Source organism: Dama dama, chromosome 23 (assembly GCF_033118175.1).
Source record: "Dama dama isolate Ldn47 chromosome 23, ASM3311817v1, whole genome shotgun sequence".
Classification (NCBI taxonomy): domain Eukaryota; kingdom Metazoa; phylum Chordata; class Mammalia; order Artiodactyla; family Cervidae; genus Dama; species Dama dama.
Window position 1 is genome coordinate 46,567,190 of NC_083703.1, and position 20,450 is coordinate 46,587,639.

The window sequence follows — 20,450 nt, forward strand, 5'->3', positions numbered from 1 at the left end:
CATGAAAACCTTTTAATATTCTCCTGCCTTTCTCAGTGACAATCAGTCAACAGTCTTTGAGGACCTACTGTGTATCTAGAACCCACTGGATATGAAGAAGTCTGTGAAAGAGGAATTGATGCCCCACCTCCAGAAAAGCTGAGCATCCCCTTGTGGATGGGGAACACCGTGAAAGCCCAGCTGGTACACAGCATCCTCTGATGAGGATGGTGAGGCTTGAGACCACAAGTGTTTCAGGAGAGAGGAGGACGGAGAGGTTTCTAGAAGCTCATGCAGGTCCTAGAGAGGACTCAGGAATAGAACTCAGCCTTGAGGACTGAGTGGGACTCAGATGAGTGGGAGAAAATAAGCCCAGCAGCAACTTCAGGTGAGGAGGCGAAGATCGGCATGAGCAGTAGCCTGAGGCTGGGAGGCTCCCTGTGTCCCGGGGCCTCTAGCTTGGGGGAGGAGGCAGGGGTGTGGCTTGAGAGGCGAGCTGGAGCTGGGGTGGAGACCTGCCGGGGGTCGGGGGTAGAAATAGGGGACCAGGATGCTGGACAGAGAAGGGGCTGGTCTGGGCACCATCACTGGCTGTGGAAGTCAGGCAGCCCGTGCCCCGGGCTCTGCAGGACAAGCAGATAGCCTTGTTCTACCCATAGCTCCAGATGGTCAAGCTATGGGGCTCGTCACCGACAGAGACCAGGAGGGTAGGTGTCGTTGTCCTGCTCTGAGGGACCACACGTCTTCACTCTTCACAGTGAAGACTCTTCACACTCTTCATCCCTATGGGGGTGAGTTCACTGTTACACCCCCAAGGCATAGAATCACATCTGGCCCGAAGTTGTCAATGAATATTTTTTCCAATACATGAATAAGATTCTGTAATCAAAAGACCCTTGCGAAGACTGTTCCAACCCCACATGACCTCTGAGGCTCCCAGACCCCCCAGCTTTTAGAAATAGCCAACTGTTACCCAGAAAAATCTATTGGCTTGCTTGACATCATCGAGTAACAACCCTGAAGTTAAAACCGGGGTCACTTGAGTGCCATTATTTTAGTTATGTTGAGCATAGCTGGAGTTCAGATCCCTTAGTCCTAGCAGGCCCTGTGGCCTAGAAACCAGCACCCCGTGCAAATCCGCACAGGAGGCAAGGACTGCAGAACCCATGGGCACGGACATGTGCTGTTCCTGACCAAGAGGCTGGTTCATCTGTTCAAGATGCTATAACAAAGGGCCCCAGACAGGAGTTGAAGCAGCAGGAGTCCTTCCCCACAGCTCTGGAGGCTGTGGGTCCAAGATCAAAGTACCACTGTGTCTGGTGAAGTCCCGCGTCCTGGTTCACAGACTGTGTCTTCTCGCTGGGTCCTCACATGGAGGAGGGGCAGGGGCTCTCAGGATCTTGTTACAAGGACACTGATCCCATCCTAGGGGTTCCACCATCACGACCTCATCACCTCCCATGGGATGAGGCCCCCCCTCCTGACACCACCACACTGGGAGTCAGGTTTCCACGTGTGACTTTAGAGGACTCAGACACTCTGTCTGCAGCAAAATCTCTGACTCCACCTGAGTGCAGAAGGTTCCTTTTGTCTGGATTAAATCAAGGCAGGTCCCAGGTGGTATCTGAACCCATTCTTTCTCCACCCAGTGTTCCACCCTAGTGACCTGGCCACCATCACTGGCCTTGACTTTTTTTTTATTGAAGCATAGTTGATTTATAATGTTGTATTAGCTTCTGCTGTAGAGCAAGTGGCTCAGTTACACATATGTGTAACCTTCTTCATAGTCTTCTCCATTGTGGTTCATCATAGCAGACTCAGTGTGGTTCCCTGTGCATAGGACCTTATAGTTTATACACTCTACATCTAATAATTTGCATCTGCTAATTCCAAGCTCTCCATCCTTACCTCCCTTCCCCAGTCCCCCCTGGGACTGGGGAACCTCAAGTCAGTTCTCTATGTCTGAGTGTGTTTCTGTTTCATAAATATGTTCGTGTCATATTTTAGATTCCACATATAAGATATGTCATATGGTATTTTTGTTTGTCTGATTTACTTCACTCAGTATGACAATCTCTAGGTCCATCCACATTGCTGCAAGTGGCATTATTTCATTCTTTTTTATGGCTGAGTAATATTTCATTATATATATTATATATATAATTATTATATATATAATATTATTATATTATGTATATTATATATTAATATATATATATATAATCACATCTTCTTTATCCATTTATCCATCTGTCAGTGTACATTTAGGTTGCTTCCATATCTTGGCTTTTGTAAACAGTGCTGCAGGGAACATAGGGGTGCCTACGAATTATTATTGAATTATTGAATTAGAGTTTTCTCCAAATGCATGCCCAAGAAAGTTATTGCTGATAGTAACTGTCATTTTAGTTTTCTGAGGAACCTCCATACTCTTTTCCATTGCGTCTGCACCAATTTACATTCCCACCAACAGTGTAGGAGGGTTGCCTTTTCTCCACACCCTCTCCAGCATTTATTGTTGGTAGACTTGTTGATGAAGGCCATTCTGCACAGTGTGAAGTGGGACCTTATTGTAGTTTTGACTTGCGTTTCTCTAATAACGAGTGACGCTGAACTTCTATCTATGTGTTTGTTGTCATTGGCCTTGACTCTTGCCAGACTGGAGGTGGAGGGTGTGGGGCCTTGAGTGGTTCCCCTGCACAGAGGGAGGGTGGACACAGAGCACCGCAGAGCGGAGAGCAAGGACCTGGGGACTCAGATGCCAAGACTGCCCTCTCGGTCTCCTCTGCACAGACCCGTTCAGGCTAGACGGGCAATGCAGGCTCCCAGGGAGGAAGGGAGGAAGTCTCAGCACTCAGGCCTCGGGACCACGTTCTGGTTTGGCCTGGGCGTGAGTCACAGTCCTGGACGTGGTCCTCCAGCCTCTGTAGCCGGGATCCCAAGTCTGAGGACACTGCACTCCCCTCTCGCTGCTCCAGCTCCTCTGCCTTTTCAGTTGATCCTCTTTCTGGATGATGAGGGCCTGCCATCAAGCCACTGGGGGTTTTATTCTTCATCATGGAAAGATGTAACCCAGAGGCCAGCTTCTGCTTTGTAGATAGAGTTGGGAGATCAGCCTGAACTCTAAATCTTGTAAACCTCTTATGATGAAATCCCCTCAGATGTCAACTGTGCAGTTTTGATAATTAGATAAATACGCCCGCACTGGTTACCAGCTAGTGACGGATCTAATTATGTTATTTCCCATGACTGCACTGGTCTGACACTACCTCATCAAACATCTGTCTCTGCCACTTCTCGTCAGCCTTACACAGAGCTGTCGATGTAAAAACACTTATAAAAGTAACTGCTCAAACAGGAACATCTCCAGGCAAGACTCATGAAACAGAAATGGCATGAGCTGTATGCGCCAAGTTAGAGCTGCAGAAGGGGTTTCCTGCTGGCGAGCAGGGTGCAGGGCTTTTAAATATTATTATTCACATTTCATCATATAGTGAATGCTCCTGCCTAATTGCTAAATGTTTTCTCTTGTGCTTGAATTCCATGCCACAGATTATTAAAATATTGACTTTACAATATTTATTTTACTTATCTTCTCAAGCCAGACCAGGCTTAGCACATAGATTTTGTGAATTATTAATTTTTAAAAGCGATTTGTGCTATGTTTTACTCTTGGACGATGTCCAGAGAGACACTGATTTCTGGCCCACAACTTAGAGAACGGAATCACTTTGATGCATCTTTAATCTGAAGAGTCTTAAAGCGAGCACAGTGATGTTGTGCAAAAGCTAACGAGCACATACTCGACATGTAGATCCAACGATGAGAGAGGAGACTCCTGGTTCGGCAGGTCATCCTAGCCTAGCCTTGGACATGGAACTCACCAGTTATCTGATGAGAACTGCTTGGAGGGGCTGTAATGGAAGTTAATAAAACCAGGGTGTGCACAGCACCCTTGCACCCCATGACCCAGCCTCCAGACTTCCTGTTCCCTTTGAGGGGTGGCTCCTGGCTTCCCGAGAACCCAGCCCACTCTGGGAGCCCAGATAGACCTCCTACACTGATTCTTCCTTCACTGCTTAAGTATATTATAGTGAGGATCCATCTCCATTCACTGCATTCTATCAATGCATTTAAATCATATTCAAAATCAAGAGTAGCTTCCCAGACACAGTAGCCAAATGTGTCACCTTGCATTTTTGTGTGTATGCAACCCCCTGCTTCCTTCTTGTTTTTCTTAAAACCAGCGCTGTCCACATGCCCATCTCCTTAACCTCCTTATTTGCCCCAAATCCAGCGTTAAGGGAGAATCTATTTCTTCCAGGGCTATGTTGTTATACTTGCAAAAGGAGTGTAGGACATACATCAACTGAATCAAGCAAATAACTTTTCCTAGTCTAGTTTTATCCTTTCCGGAAACTGAATCACTATTTTTAATTTTAATAAACAGCTAATCCACTCAATTGAAGCAGCTTATTTACACAAAACCAACTTGATGAAATGGTTAAGGAAAACTGAACCAAACGATCATTTTGTGACATAGCAGCCTCACACACAAAAAGAGTGCTTTCCTTCTCAGTTGGTGTCTCCATATTCCCAACTGCACTCTCCAGCTCTGACGAGGTGAGGCGTGTGCCCATCTCTCATCCCCATACTCTCCACATATGGGCCCTTCCATCCATAATTCTGCCCACCCACCATATGCTCATCCTCCCATCCAGACCCAGAGTCCTTGGCCCCAGGGCCCAGCCGCCCTCCTGTTGGCTCTGATCCCGCTGTCTGTGGGGTGGGTCCCAAGTGGGGGGAACCAGGATGGGCATAGGGGGGAAAGGGACTATCAGTATCCCCAAAAGACCTGCACCTGGATGGGGTTCCCATACTGATGCTCGTGATAACTCATGGGAAGCTGCTCCTTCTGTAGCAAGGGAAGAAAATGGGGGCACAGAGGGTGACCGGCTCTCAGGGATTGAGGTGGGGCACGGCTCCACAGTGGGACCAAGAAGCACGCCCACATCTCCTAGGGACCAGTGGACCTGCCCAGAGCTAGAGCTGGGCACACCAATACTGCCCCACACCAGAGCCTCCAGACCCTTTCAGGATGTGTGCACAGGTCACTGCCGTCGAGTCTGCCCACATTCACTCGGCAGGCCTGTTGCAGTCTTTGTGCATGGGTTCAGAAGTACATTGTTCTGTTTTGGAGTGTTTTGAATTTATAGATATAATAGCTCTAAAGAAAAGAGAGAGCAATTTTGAAGCAGGAGCAGAGTCCCAAACCCACAGAGCTAAACTCAAGTTCACTTAGATTTGCACACAGATATTTTACATTCCTTTGTTCAGCAAACTCTCCTTCCAGTGAATGTTTCCCATCTCCCTTCTCAACACACTTGCGTGGTCCAGGTGGCAGTGGACAAGCCCAGCTCTTGGGGATGTTTTGCAACTTTGCTTGAAGACCTGAGGGCTACCCTAGGCCTGACCTCCACAAGGGAGCCCCCCCTCCCCCGGCCCCAGTATCCCAGCTCGCAGGAGGCAGGGGGCTTGCAGAGAAAAGGGCTCTCGACCGAGCACCTGCGTCTCAATTGTTGCCTTCACCCCAAACACTTGCATGGAGTCCTTGACAGTTTCTCAGAAACAAGAGCTCTCCTCAGAATTCCTGGTAACTCAGCCAGGACAAAGTAGAAACAAAGGCGTCAGCCCTGTTGGAGTCTCTACTTCTGTTGTGTTTCTAACTCAGTTCCAGGAAAAAGTTGTTTTAAACAGAAGTTTTAGAGAATTTACATAGAGAAACGGCACTAGCAGCAATGAGGCAACAGACTCTGCTCTTCTGCTTTTCTGAAGGCAAGTCCCAGGTGTTACTGAACCCAACTTTTCTCCTCCCAGGGTCCCACCTTAGTGACCTGGTCCCCATCATTGGCCGTTTCTTTTTTATTGACACAGTTGATTTACAATGTTGTGTTTCTGACAAAGCAGAAAAACAATAGCTGTTGCTGCAGAATTGATTCTGTTGAGCACACAGGTGACACTTACTATATGCAGGCACTTTCACAGCCCTGGGAACAGCCCTTGCATTTCCCCAGAACTCACAATTCACATGGTCTGTGGGCTGAGGGCTCCGAGGACATGGTTGCTCTGCGGAAGCCGTGAGCCAGAGCCTGAGTGTGAGCAAATCATGTAATCCTTCCATGCCTCGGTTTTCTTATTGATGAGAAGGAGGCAATACTAGCAGCTAATGATCAGACTGCCGCAAGTATTAGTTGAGGTGATACAGAAAATTGGTGTTTTACTCCTTCTTCTTGAGACATAGTCAATACCAGTAACACCCAAATAAGCAGCATCAAGCCTGTTACAGACCCTGGGCCGGGGAGGAGGTGGGGGGCTGTCCTCAATCAACTGGTGCTATACCCAGGGTCTCTGAGGACCCGCCAGGAGCAGATAGGAGGGCTCCCCAGGGATGGAGGAGGCAGGTCAAGGACTCTGCAGCCCCACTCAGCTCTAATGCCAGGACTTGTATGTAGGAAACTTCCCCCTGAGATTTAACTTAATGTGGGCAAAAAGGGAGGTAAGGTTCAGCAAGTTACAAGTTCTTGGACAATTTTAATGAGAAGAACCAGTAGAAAGGGTCTGCTCCAGGGCTTAACCTATTGCTTCCTTGGGGATGAGATGGTCCTAATATATTTCTTTCCAGCTCAGATTTGGGGATTTCAGAACCACTGTCCATCACTTAGCCTCTGGGGGTCTGGTCAGCATCCTTTAGGTCCATGGATTTCGCTGAATCAGCCAAGTCTGTCTCGGCAAGTGGGGCAGACGCCAGGTCCTGGACAGCTCACAGCTCTCAATGCTGCCCCCGAGGCCCACACTGTGGCAGCCGGAGAGCAGATCATTGAATCCTGCGATGACATGTTTTCACCAGGCACACGGGCGACCAGAGTGGAGTTGTGCATCCCAGTGCCCTGGCCTGGCTCTGTCATTGCTACTCTGATGCATGCCAGTGGTGCAGTGACAGCCCGAGGGGGGAAGGGGGTGGCTCTGTCTTAGCAGCATTATTGGTCATCTCGAGATTCAAGGTCAGCCTGTCAGCTTGCTGCTTGGGGACCGGACACACAGCCCATCATCACTCCTAAGCGCATCACAGAGAAAGGGCCCATGCACTCAGAGACGTGTCCCCAGGAGCTGGCTGGCCCCGAGGAAGCTCCTTGGCCAGGCACCCAGCACACAAACTCTCAGATCCCAGACACGGGAACCAAGAGCTACAATGTCCACACGGCCATGATCCAGGGGTGTCCTTAAACTTGCTTGGTTCAAAGAAAGTGGTTGCCTCCTGTTTGTCCTTGTGTTGAAACAATATGCTTACGTTTTGATTACATACGATGTAGGAGCTTGTCATCAGAAAGGTACAGCATTGAGAAGGAGCCAGTCAGCAAGAAGACACCTCGTCCGGGGCGGCCTCAGCCTCCAGAAGGGGCATGGTGCCCGGTTCTCTCTGAGCCCCAGGGGCGGCCAGACCCCAGGCACACAGGCACCTGGGGCAGTAACACTGCCCCTCACTAGTCTCCAGCCAGCACCGCTGGGACGGGAGCTCCACAGGAGCCAAGGAGCCGAGGAGGAGGGCTCTGGCCTGAGGCCAGCACTGCTGACTCTCCACGGGTGACATGCAGAGCCCTGGGAGGGCCTGGGTCTCAGCACAGAGTAACACGGACTCTCCTGCCAGCAGGAGCCGAGAGAGGTGTTTGTCGGCAAGGCTAGTGGCTGATGAGGTAACCGTGGAAACCCTCAATTCTGCAGTTCTTTTAAGAGCCCCCAAACAGAGAAGCTTTCAACTGAAAAAGCAGTGATTCGAATCCACGCCCCATGCCTGTGTTTGAGTGTCACTCCGGCTCCCAACACCCTGCCCCAAACAGTTACTCTGTATCATGGGGCTTGACTCCAAACACACAGAAACAGGTCCTCAGGCAAATTAAAAACATCCATTTGCCACATCTTATTACCAAACCGAGCGGAATGCAAAATAAGAGCATTAAAATGAGCCTCACGGGGATGGGGGCCTTGCACTGTGTTGTGGGCTCTGACCGTTACACCACCAGGCGCGTCTCCCCCAGACAGACAAGCACACAGCCGCCAATAACTCAGGGTGTTTTATCACTGTGTGTCCGCAGGCCAGGCATCAGATGGGAAGACACTCTTGAAACAGAATTAAATAGTTTTAGATCTAATTTTACCAGCCTGAATCAGGTTGCAGATTGATTTTCATGGCATCTAATAGAGAACACACACGTGGCCCATCTTATAGAAAATCCATCTACCACACTGCTTTCCACCCAGTCTGCTGCTCACTAGAAGTAATAAGAAACTAATATTTCACAAGCAGTGTGTCGTCCTGTAAATGGCCTCGTGCTCCGAAGGAGCCAGGAGCCACCCATCAGGCAGCACAGGCCCACAGGCCTTGTCAGCACTGGGGCCGCCCCACCCAGACCCTGCCCGAGAGCACCCAGAGGCATGTGCCCACAGCCCGTCTGTCCCAACACACGCCCCCTTTTCCGCTCGTGTCTCCTCTTCCTATGTTCAGGCCTGCCTCCAAACCTGGGCAGCGCTGGGCTATGACACACAACAGACATGGTCATCTCTCCGGACTACCTCTGCCTCCTCCCTCACCAGAATGATGTCTACACCGGCCCATGTGCCAGTCACAACAGAGTGTCAGGAGAACGTGGACTCCACACAGGTCTGGGGGCAGTGTGAACACACATCTCAGACGCCACACAGGCCTGAGTGCAGCATGAACACACACCTCAGACTCTGCACAGGCCTGAGTGCAGCGTGAACACACACCTCAGACACAACACAGGCCTGAGTACAGTGTGAACACACACCTCAGACACAACACAGGCCTGAGTGCAGCGTGAACACACACCTCAGACACAACACAGGCCTGAGCACAGTGTGAACACACACCTCAGACACAACACAGGCCTGAGGGCAGCATGAACACACACCTCAGACTCCACACAGGCCTGAGGGCAGCGTGAACACACACCTCAGACTCCACACAGGCCTGAGGGCAGCGTGAACACACACCTCAGACTCCACACAGGCCTGAGGGCAGCGTGAACACACACCTCAGACTCCACACAGGCCTGAGGGCAGTGTGAACACACACCTCAGACTCCACACAGGCCTGAGGGCAGCGTGAACACACACCTCAGACTCCACACAGGCCTGAGGGCAGCGCGAACACACACCTCAGACACCACACAGGCCTGAGCACAGTGTGAACACACACCTCAGACTCCACACAGGCCTGAGTGCAGTGTGAACACACACCTTAGACTCCTCGCAGGTCTGAGTACAGTGTGAACACACACCTTTAAGATGAGAGTTTCTTTTTTTTTATTTAGATGCACTTTCTTGCAAAAAGTCCCCATCAGTCACTTGTCAGTCCTTTGAGCCTGCTGTTCATGCAAAGTGCAGAGCAAGATAGGGGGGAGCTGGTGTGGTTTCAGGCACCCCTCCCCACTTCCCAAAATAATCCAGGTGTAGTTGGACCTGGTGAACATGTGGGGGGCAAGCGAGTGGGAGTGACACTGGGGACCCGTGTCTGGGCCTCAGACAGTCTTGGATGAGCTCTCTCTCCTACCCTTCTTCTCCCCCTACCCCCTCTCCCTTTCCCCCTCTTTTCCTTGCCCCCACTCACCATCCAGAACTTTTATGTTTGCTGCCCTCGGGCCCCCTGGGCCCCCAGTTCAGAACCAAGGCTCCAGGCCCACAGGAGCCTAGGATGCCCCCTGGGTGGGGGGGTCCACCCAGACCAAGATGCCAAGTTCCAGAACTGCCCAGAGCCTCTGCACAGGGGCCCTAAGCCGGCCTGGACCCCACCCCTCTGACCCAGCCCAGACTCACCTTTCAGCACAAGAACACTCGGCTCTGGGGCCTACCCTAAAGGGCAGGCACTATCATTAGCGGTCAGGTCACCTCCAGTGAGATGCTGTCCCCTCGCCTCCTTGGTCCCCCTGGACAGGACAGGCTCCTCACACTGTTCCTTCTTGGCATCAGTGTGTGAAAGTATTGATTCTGGGAGCAACTAACTTGCATTCGATAAAGATCTTTGTGTGAATGTATTAGTGTGCCCCAGTGGCTGGAGGTCAGGCGTGGGCAGGCCGGTCCGCCCGAGGCCTCTGCCTTGGGCACACGGACACCACCTTCTCCCTGTGTCCTCACGCAGTCGTTCCTCCGTGAGTGTCTGTCCTCAGCTCCTCATCCCGGTCACAGGGGATCACAACCCACCCTCGCAGCCTCACTGTACCTTCATCACCTCTTACAGGCCCATCTCCCAATGTGGTCACATTCTGAGTCCTGGGGGTCAGGACTTAACCTGAATTCGGGGAGGACACCGTTCAGCCGATACAGTGAGTGAGGGATAGACAGGCTGGCTGCCAGTTTCAAGACCAAACTCATGATCTTATCCCCTGGGCGTTACCAGCTGAGCCCGGCCAGTGAGCAGACCCTCTCATGTCACAGGCCCAGAGTCTTTTTCTGCCTGAACTCCTGGCTCAGAGATGGCAGCTTGAACACAGTCTCTTAAAATTCATGTTCCTAAAAATCGGCTAGAGAGCGTCTTGCCTCCCCCCTGCTGCCTGCATGGAGGTTAATTGTTCTCTGGTTTCCCGGGCAGCCCGCCTGCTCAGGCTTGTCCTCATCTCTGTTTGGATAGAAGCATCAGTTCGCGACACACCTGTACTGGGGGAGCAGCCACGGCAGGAAGGAAAGTGGGTCAGGCCTGGGGGCCGTCTGTCAGAGCACGTCTGGGGAAGAGGAAACACAAGGAGGGAGCACACAAAGAGCTGGGTTTGTAGCCTGAAGGGGCTGACCACGCTCTGACGCTTCCAGCTGTCGCCGAGCCATGCGGACGTGGCCGCATGTGGCCCACGGACGCCAAGGACAGAGCACAAAACCTCACTCCAAACGGCTGAAATAGGGCAGGACCAAGTGCCGGACTGATCTCATTTTTAAAAATAATCTGTGAACTATTTAGTGCTTCTCAGGAGGCAGAGAAGAAGATCAAATCCACAGGCATTTTAGCAGTCACAGTTTTTAGCAAAAACAAAAAGTAACATGTTTGTTCCAGCAAACATGTTATTTCACAAGGGTAGATTTTCCAAGTGACTGACTTGGAACTCCTACCCCAAAGGGTTTTTCCTAAATTTTCATCTTAATTGGTAAAAATTGTTTCATAAACTGTTGATAAACAAAACAGTCTGTGAAAGCAAACACAGAGTTCACAACAACACAGTCCAAACGCTTGGATCTTTGCATGACTCCTCGGTCCTCGTGGGTAAACTGAGGCTCCATGGCTGCAGGGCATGTGACAGGGCCTGACGCTCCCAGCCTTCCACTCACACGGGCTCATTCTTCCTCTGTGTTCATGTGTCCGAAGACGGCCCCAAAGGGCCTTGTCTTTGACATTCTTCTTAAAGCCCTTTAAATGAATTTGAGCTTCCAAATCTACAAAGTAAGCAAAAGAGAAAGCAAAAACCCCAGGCCCTGACTAGGAGGCCTGACTGCACATACAGTTCATTTTAATATCTGTCACCTCGGTTTCTCCTTCCTGGAGTAAATTGTGCTCTGATGCTCACTTCTCATCGTTTAGTTTCTTGTCCAGTCACATTTTGTATCTTTATTATTTTTAAATAATTGAGATATAATTTACACACAGAGAAATGCACAAAGTGTGTGTTGTCACAGTCCAGGGGCAAATGCACACCATGTAACACACGTCTCTGACTACACGTGGGAGGTTTCGTCCTCCCGGAAAGACCCCGCCCTCCCAGCCAGCCTCCCTGGCCCTAGTGTGACCGTGTGTGACCTCTGCATGACCTGTTGCCGAGGGGGGCTGTGCCTCTTCTGGGATCACAAGGAACCTTGTCTTTTACACCTGGATTTTTGCACAACGTGATGTTCTAGAGATTCATCTGTGTCATAAAGTATCTTAATCCTCAATCCTTGTTATTGTTGATCTCACCCACAATATGAATTTAAAACATTCCATGTTCGCATCCTTATGTTACCCGGCCCTTGGGATGCTTCGCAATGAGAGCTGCCTCGAATAACATTTCTGCAAATGCTCTGGCTCAGGTTTCTTCTTGAACGAATATATATGAATGAATGAATGCATTCTTGAAGGAATACATATTTCATTGATCTCATGACCATTTTCATTATGATTCAATATAGAGCTCAGAATTCACTTTTTTCCAGGATGGTGTACAGTTTTTCAGCACTTCTTGTTAAAAAGACTTTCTTTCACACCAGTGTGAGACTCTGATACCTTTGTTGTAGGTCAGTTGATCACACAAGTATGATTCCATTTCTGAACCATCCACTTTGCTCCATTTTTCTATATTTATGTCATCACCAAATTGTATTTCTTCTTCATTATCAATATTCTCAACCAATGTGATCTCGTGCATTTCCAGAAAGCGGCTTCTGCCCCACACATGCTCCAAAAACACACAAAATCACTTCAACGTGGGCCAAAGCCATTTATTTTGCAGTTGTTTGCACTGAGTAATAAGGTTTATAATACAAATGTCCTGGATCATTCACTCCAAGTAGCTCATTGAAAATGCCATTATACTAATGACCTGAATGTCCCCCCAAATCACTCCTGACTGGAGGCCGGCCTGCATGCTGTCCTCACAGGTGCCTTTCATACAGAACAACATCCGGCTGGTTCACAGTGACGCTGGGCCTGAGCTGAGAGCCATAGACCTGTCCGCAGGCTGGGATGCCCAGCCCATTCAGCTGCTTTCCCAGGAGAAAGGCCCCCTCCTTCCTCTGACTTTCCCGCGAGAGGCCGGAAGCCCTGTTAACCAGCTGCTCTCAGCAGACCCAAATCATCCAGAACTGAGAGTAACAAAAGCAGGGCCTCTATTTTCCATCAGTCTGTGACCTGCATGAAGCCAGATTTTCAAATGACTGTGAGAAACACAGAGATAGAAGCAGCTGGGCACTGGGGCTCTGCTCACCTGGAACCCGCAGAAGTAGATGCCTTGACAGGCCTGTGTCCAGGAGACAACCACGAAGAAGGCACCAACAGCAAATAATTTGTCTTGGAATTTTTCTAAATAGAAAATGCAGTTCCTCACCCTTTTCCCTAATGACCGTCTAAAGACTCGGTCTGAGGGAATTCCCTAGCATCCAGTGGTTAGGACTCTGTGCTTTCACAGCACTTTGATCCCTGGTTGAGGAACTAAGACCCCACAAGCTGTGCACTGTGATAAAAAGAGAAGACTCTGTGTGTCCTTCCTAGGAGTCTCTGTTTCCCACCTAGAGTACATGTGTTGTCAGGGTAACTACTTCTCCCTTCTGAAGCATCCTAGCAGGTGGTGGTACCCAGAGTCAGGTGAGCTGACTCAGCATCTCTGAGGCTTTCTGCCTGGCTTTCTGCCTGGTTTCAGCTGGCCTGAAATCCAAACCCACCACACCAGAGGAGTGGATCAACCAATGAAGGGCTAGGGTTACCAGAAAATCCACAGGATGTCAAGTTAAACCTGAATTACTTTTTATTTTTTAAATTGTAGTAAAGCATACAAAATATATAAGGTGCAGTATTACCTATACTCTAGCATGCAGCTCAGTAATGCTAAGTATGTCTTTATGTTGTACAGCCACCACCACCTCCACATCCAGCTCCCTCATTTCCTCAGGCTGCGCTCTGTCTTCACTCACTGACCAGCCCCGTTACCCTCCTCCAGCCCCTGGAGGGGGCTACCTCCTGTCTTGGTGATTTATAGGTCTCTAGGGGCCTCACAGACATGGTCACACTGCATTTGTCCTTTCGTGGCTGGCTTCCTTGGTTAGCACCATGTCCCCAAGGTTCACGGTGCTGTGGCCTGCGTCAGAATCCCCTTCCTTTTCAAGGATGAATAATGTTCCCTCTTGTGTACAGACCACATCCATCCATCTGTCCGTCTACCTGTGGACACTCGGGTTGCCTCCCCATTTGGCTGTTGTGTGTCACACTGCTTTGAACATGGGTGTGCTGTATCTCTTTGAATCCCCCTGTCGGTTCTTCTGGATCTACACCTGAGTGGACATATAGGCTTCCCAGTGGCTGCACTGTTTTACACTCCCACCAGCGGTGTACTATGTTCTGATTTCTACACATCCTCACCCACAAGTATTATTTTCTTGTTTTTTTTAATAGCAACCAGCCTAACATGTGTGAAAGGCTGTCTCACCCTAGTTCTGATTTCTGTTTCCCTGATGATGTTGAATATCTGTTCATGTGTTTAGTGGCCAATTGTGCATTTTCCTTGTAGAAATATTTATTCAAGTCTTTTGCCTTAAATTTGTATTTCAGATAAATAATAATTTTTGTAGTGTGTGTATGTCCCACACAATATTATAGAGATGTACACAGAAAAATATCTCTCATGTATCCAAAAGTCAGTCTTCACTAGATGTCTTGAATTTTTATTTGACAACTCTGGCCACCCTAGAAATGGAGAACTCTGATGGATGGAAAACCATCTCTAAGTATTTCACAGTTTGTCTAAGGTGAGCTCTGAAATGGCTTGGTGTGTTTTGTGGGTGTCTGGTTGGGAGCCCTGTTTATTAGAAAATTGTAATTTCATTTCGAAATGCTCCAGACTAAATCATGTGAGCTTCACACTATTTCTGGAATATTACTGGGCTCCTTTAATGAAATTATAACTCAAGAAGAGATTTCATTCCCACACAGTAAATTGGCATAGCCGTGAGGGTGGGAGCGGGGCCTTCCCTGGCTGATTCCTCTTGTTCAGCGGAATGAAGAGGGAGCAACCTCCCGTATTTGAGTTATTTATTGTTCTCTGAGTGAGCATTATATTGTTGCCTGTCCCTGCTGGAAACAACAGCTGTTAACAGGCTCCTGAATGAATTTCAGACTGAACTCCCCTGGCCTCTGGAAAGCCCAGCTAAAGAGAAAGCAGGCTCAGAACAGAAACAGAAAGAGCACGTTCCAGGCCCGGGTCTGGAGCTGGCAGCACAGCTGAGGTTTCCACAGAAGATCCGGAGGTGTGCCAGGAGCGGGGCTGCGGTCCGACACAGAGCAGACACAAGGCAGCACCAGGCACAGAGGATGCAGAAAGTGTCCCTGACAGGGGCCCTGGACCGCCCCTCCCCCCCCCAGCCAGCGGGAAGGGCAGGGGTAACACTGCAGTGACCTCTGACACACGGGACGAGCAGCGGCATGCTTCCATCCGTGGTTTCCTAAGAACACGTGGTTTTCTAAGGTCACATGGAAAGTCAGGAACACTGCAGCCCCGAGGGTCTGAGCAGAGGGGCTGTGGGGGCATCAGGGCTGAGTTCTCCTGTGGGCTCGCTTGCAGTCGGGGTCAGGGTTCTGAAACAGGGAGTCTTCCTTTTGGTGCCTTCCTCAGTTATTATCTTATTTCAGCCCTTGGTCTCTGTTTAGAGGGAATAGCTGAGCCCGTTGGTCCCAAGCGTCACCTTGTCCTGGGTTTGAGTTGCTCTCTGTGCTGCCCCCAGGGGAGTCTGCAGCCAGGACCAGCCCTGGGGCTGCAGGCAGGGGCTCCTGGGCTCCCCTCACCACTCAATGACTGCCCCCACTTCAAGGGGCCCTCCACACCCTCAACCATGCTCCTTCCTCCTGTCCCGCCATCTTCTGCTCAAACACACATCGAGTATTTGTTACAGTTTTGAGAAGTCCTTTTTTTCACGCACTTTCAGTCCACAAAGCAAGGTCTCCACCTCTGGGGAGGAGGGTTGTGGCTCTGTTTGCAGGACACTTGTTTAGCTGAGACAGCTCTCAGTCTGCCTCTCTCCTCTCTGTGAACCTACCTCAGTGAGCAGGTAGAGACTTCTGGTTTTGAGGGACATGGAGATGCCAAAAATAAGAAAATAAGAAAGATGGAGATCATAAACTTTAATATTGAATGGATAGGGGAAATTGATAAAATGCTGTCAGAAATTCAATAAAAGACTAAAGCAAAATGAAGAGGCTAAAACCAAAATGAACTTTCAGCTTTCCAGGTCCAAACCCCCAGTAATGAGAACATTTGAAAGCACTGAGTTTTTCTGAAACTTGGTGTCAAAAGTGCCTTTCCTGTTCTTTTCTTTCCAGACAAAGTGAGCGTGTTGTCAGCCTTCATCGCTCCCTTCAAACGCCTGAACCCTGGGGCCACGCACGCAGAGGACGAGGACAACCTCAGTAAGCAACTCCTTCCTCAGAGCCGGGGTCCCACCCCCCCCCAACTGGGATCCCATCCCCCCACCCCCACAGTGGTAGGAAATCCTGGCAGTGACCATGTGACTGAGAACTCCAGGCGTTGCAAGAAAAGATACTAGTTCTCTTGGACCACCCCTCCTCTCTTTTCTTTGCTTTTCCCTCCAAACCAAAAAGAGAAAGGAAAGTGAACACAGCCTCTTTGAACAGTATGTCCAGTTATTTAACAAGGAAAGAGCTGGACGGGTGCCTGCTGTTGCAACTGCATTTGGCTTGTGAAACTGGAGAGACACCAGGGTAGGGGGCAGGGAGGGTGTAGATCTGGACAGCGCACCCACCGAGGAGATCAGAGCAGATGGCCTTGAGGGGAGGAAGAATTGGGTGTGTGTGTCGGGCAGGGCACCCCTCTCGCTTGTGGCAGGAAAGTGTGGAGGGTGAGACGGTCCACACGACCAGAACACTTCTTGCATTTCAGTGTTATCTGACAGGTCTGACCTTTGCAGCCAGAGTCAGGCATGTGCTTGTGGAAACAGGTGGTGTGCTGATGGTCACTGAGGCTCTTGGGTAGGTGACCAAGGAGCAACAGGTGTGTCTAGGGGTGCATCATGGGGGTCCCCAGGTCTGGTCTCAGAACTGGCACAGGACCAGGCTCTCTGGGGGCGGGAGCACTCCAGCCCTCTTTTCTGGGGATCCTGGAATTTCTAGGAAATTCATTGGGAAACCCAGCTCCTGAAATAGGCAGGGGAGTTGGCCTGGACAGGCATATAAGTGTCTGCCTCCCCTTTCCTGCTGTTTTCAGAACTGCACCTGACTCTGCTCTGTGTCAGGGGTCTTGTCCTTTACACATGTCCCCCAGCTCAACCTCACAATAACCCCGGAGGCAAGAGCTGCCAAACCCGGTTTCCATCTTAAGAAAATGGAGTTGAGGCAGGCGGAGGGGCTGCCCAAGGTCACACACACTCACCATAGTTTGGGGGGACTTTGACCTCTCACCTGCTTGACCCAGAGCCACAGAGTGACTACTGCCCTGCCCTGCAGCTTCCCTGACTTCATGCAGACTACTTGGGAGGCTGTGCTGGGGGGAGTTGAACCCCTAATCTGCCTGTCTGCAGAAACCATGAGTGGCATCACCCCCAGAGCATGTATCAGGATGGCCTGGGAGACTGCACTTCTATCAGCTTTTAATTACCGATCAGCGTAGGTGGGGTCTTCCTCCATGCTTGGATCTGCCTGACTCACTTTAAACTTTGAGGCTGACAGACCTGGGATAATGACCAGAGAGTGTGGACACGATCTCAGGCCAGGAGGAGGGCGAGCTGGGCCTGCTGGGTGGTTCCTCCAAGATAAACATTCTCCTGAGAGGCTCAGAGGGCGGCCTGATCACCAGCCACTTTGATGGCACACACTGCCTCCCCCATCTCACATCTGGGAGATCAGTAAGAACATGGAGAGCTCCCAGAGAGTTTCTGGGCACTTGCTGTGGGCTCCTGGGGTTGAGCTGTTACTCCCTCCATCTTTACCTCCAGTTTGGGAAACTGAGGGTTATTCTCACCCCTTGGCCCAGGTGCTGAGGGGGTCATCAGAGGCGGGGCCCACGGTCCCCACAGCCCTGGGTCACACGGTCTGTCTCCCCTCCAGGTACCAGCAGTGCTGACGTCAAGGAGAACCGCAATGTGAGCAACCTGGAGGCCAGGCCGCCGCCAGCCGGGGACAGGGCCCGAGGGGGTGCGCCCGGCCTGAAGAGGAAGCGGCCGCTGGAGGAGGGCAATGGCGGACACCTGTGTCCCCTGAGGCTGCTGTGGCGGCGGCTCTCATGGTCCGTAGCACCCAAGAATGCACTGGTGCAGCTGCACGAGCTGCGGCCAGGCCTGCAGTTTCGCATGGTGTCGCAGACCGGCCCGGTGCATGCGCCCATCTTTGCCGTGGCCGTGGACGTCAACGGGCTCACCTTTGAGGGCACCGGGCCCACCAAAAAGAAGGCCAAGATGCGGGCAGCCGAGCTGGCCCTCCGCTCCTTCGTGCAGCTCCCCAACGCGGGCCAGGCTCCCCCAGCCCCCAGTGGCATGGCCCCTGACTTCACCTCCGACCAGGCCGACTTCCCCGATGCCCTGTTCCAGCGGTTCGAGCCTGCAGCACCCAGCGAGGGCTTCCCGGGCTGGCGGCCCCCTGCCCCCGAGTGCCTGTCCACAGCCTGCCGGAGGGGCCGGCTCCTGGGCCGCCCACTGGACCTGGGCCTGGGGGGACCCACGGCCCCAGGCACTGGGAACCCAGTGGTGCTGTTGAACGAGCTGCGCTCTGGCCTGCGCTACGTGTGCCTCTCAGAGCCAGAGAAGCGGCACGCCCAGAGCTTCGTCATGGCCGTCAGCGTGGACGGGAGGACGTTCGAGGGCTCGGGACGAAGCAAGAAGCTGGCCAAGGGCCAGGCCGCCCAGGCCGCCCTGCAGGCCCTCTTCGACATCCGGCTGCCCGGCCACGTCCCCAGCAGGAGTAGAAGTCACCTCCTGCCCCAGGTGAGAGCCCTCGGGTGGCTGCCAAGGGGCAGAGCGGGGCGGGGGCAGTGGGCAGTCCCCCTGCTCCATCCCCATGTGTGGGGGGGTGCCCTGTGCCTCCCAGACAAGCAGGTGCTGCCCCTCCTGCCTCAGTGCAGGAGCTGAGCTCAGATTTGGGGAGAGAGAGCCTGAAAGCAAATGTGGGAAGGGAAAGAATGCTGAGGGACCGCAGAGGTGATGGAAAGCTGGGCAGCCAGCTGTCTTGGCAACGGTGATGCTGGCCACAAGGGACAGGGCAGCGCGGGGAGGGCTCCCTGCCCCCGAGAGGGTGGCATGGCAGGACGGCCCCTCAGTGCCCGTCATTGGCATGTTCGGTGCCCACTAGTGTGTTCAGTGCCTGTCATTGGCATGTTCAGTGCCTGCCAGCATGTTCGGTGCCCACCAGCATGCTCAGTGCCCGTCAGCGTGTTCAGTGCCCGTCAGCGTGTTCAGTGCCCGTCGGCATGTTCGGTGCAGGTCAGCATGTTCAATGCCCACTGGCGTCTTCAGTGCCCGTCAGCATGTTTGGTGCAGGTCAGCATGTTCAGTGCCCGCCAGCGTGTTGGGTGCCCACTGGTGTGTTCAGTGCCCGTCATTGGCATGTTCGGTGCCCACCAGCGTGTTTGGTACCCACCGGTGTGTTCAGTGCCCATTGGTGTATTCGGTGCCCACCGGCGTGCTCAGGGCCTGTCAGCATGTTTAGTGCAGGTCAGCATGTTCAGTGCCCACCAGCGTGTTAGTGCCCACTGGCATGTTCGGTGCCCATCAGCGTGTTCGGTGCCCGCCAGCGTGTTCAGTGCCCACCAACATGTTCAGTGCCCATCAGCGTGTTCGGTGCAGGTCAGAATGTTCAGTGCCCGCCAGCGTGTTCAGTGCCCACTGGCATGTTCGGTGCCCATCAGCGTGTTCGGTGCAGGTCAGAATGTTCAGTGCCCGCCAGCATGTTCAGTGCCCGTTGGCGTGTTCGGTGCCCGTCATTGGTGTGTTCGGTGCCTGCTGGCATATTCAGTGCCCGTCATTGGCATGTTCCGTGCCCACCGGCATGTTGGGTGCAGGTCAGCATGCTCAGTGCCCACCAGCGTGTTCAGTGCCCATCGGCGTGTTCAGTGCCCGCCGGCATGTTCAGTGCCCGTCATTGGCATGTTCCGTGCCCACCGGCATGTTGGGTGCAGGTCAGGATGCTCAGTGTCTGTCAGCGTGTTCAGTGCCAGCTGGCATGTTTGGTGCCCATTGGTTTGTTTGGTGCCCATCGGTGTGTTCGGTGCAGATTGGTATATTCTGTGCAGTTGGCGTGTTTGGCGCAGGTCTGGGCTGTGTCTCTGACTCCAGGGCTGGCGTTCTGCTGGAATAGAGGGCTGGGTGGGCAAGGAGCTCCGGGGGACCCGCCCCGCATTGCCTCGGGGGCTTGTCGCCCACAACACGCGAGCACCTCATGGAGCTCAGCCTTGCACAGGGGGCCCTGCGCACCGTCCTTGTGTTGGGACCTGTTCTCCTGCCTCCTCCTCCTGCTGCTCATCTATGAGCATTGTCCCCTCTGAGGTGACACAAGAGGTCCCCCTCATCCACTCCCTCATCAATGGGGGAGAAGGTTTTGCAGTTAAAGGCCCTCAGTCTGCGCAGGGTCCCTAGTCAGAGCTCAGCACTTGTAAATCTCTGCTCAGACCAGGGCGTCCTCATCTCATGGCACCTCACATAGAATCCACTGTTTGCCTCATGAGGTCATG

At 51.9% G+C, this 20,450-nt stretch overlaps 1 protein-coding gene across 4 annotated transcripts in view; it reads left to right on the forward strand.

Moving 5' to 3' along the window:
• ADARB2 (adenosine deaminase RNA specific B2 (inactive)) overlaps positions 1-20,450 on the forward strand; it is a 227,979-nt gene that overhangs the window by 150,372 nt on the left and 57,157 nt on the right. For all 4 annotated transcript variants that reach the window (XM_061126592.1, XM_061126593.1, XM_061126594.1 and 1 more), the window contains exons 2-3: positions 16,097-16,183; positions 17,837-18,708. In XM_061126592.1, the coding sequence (XP_060982575.1) occupies positions 16,097-16,183; positions 17,837-18,708 (959 nt within the window). The remainder of the gene's footprint in view (positions 1-16,096; positions 16,184-17,836; positions 18,709-20,450) is intronic.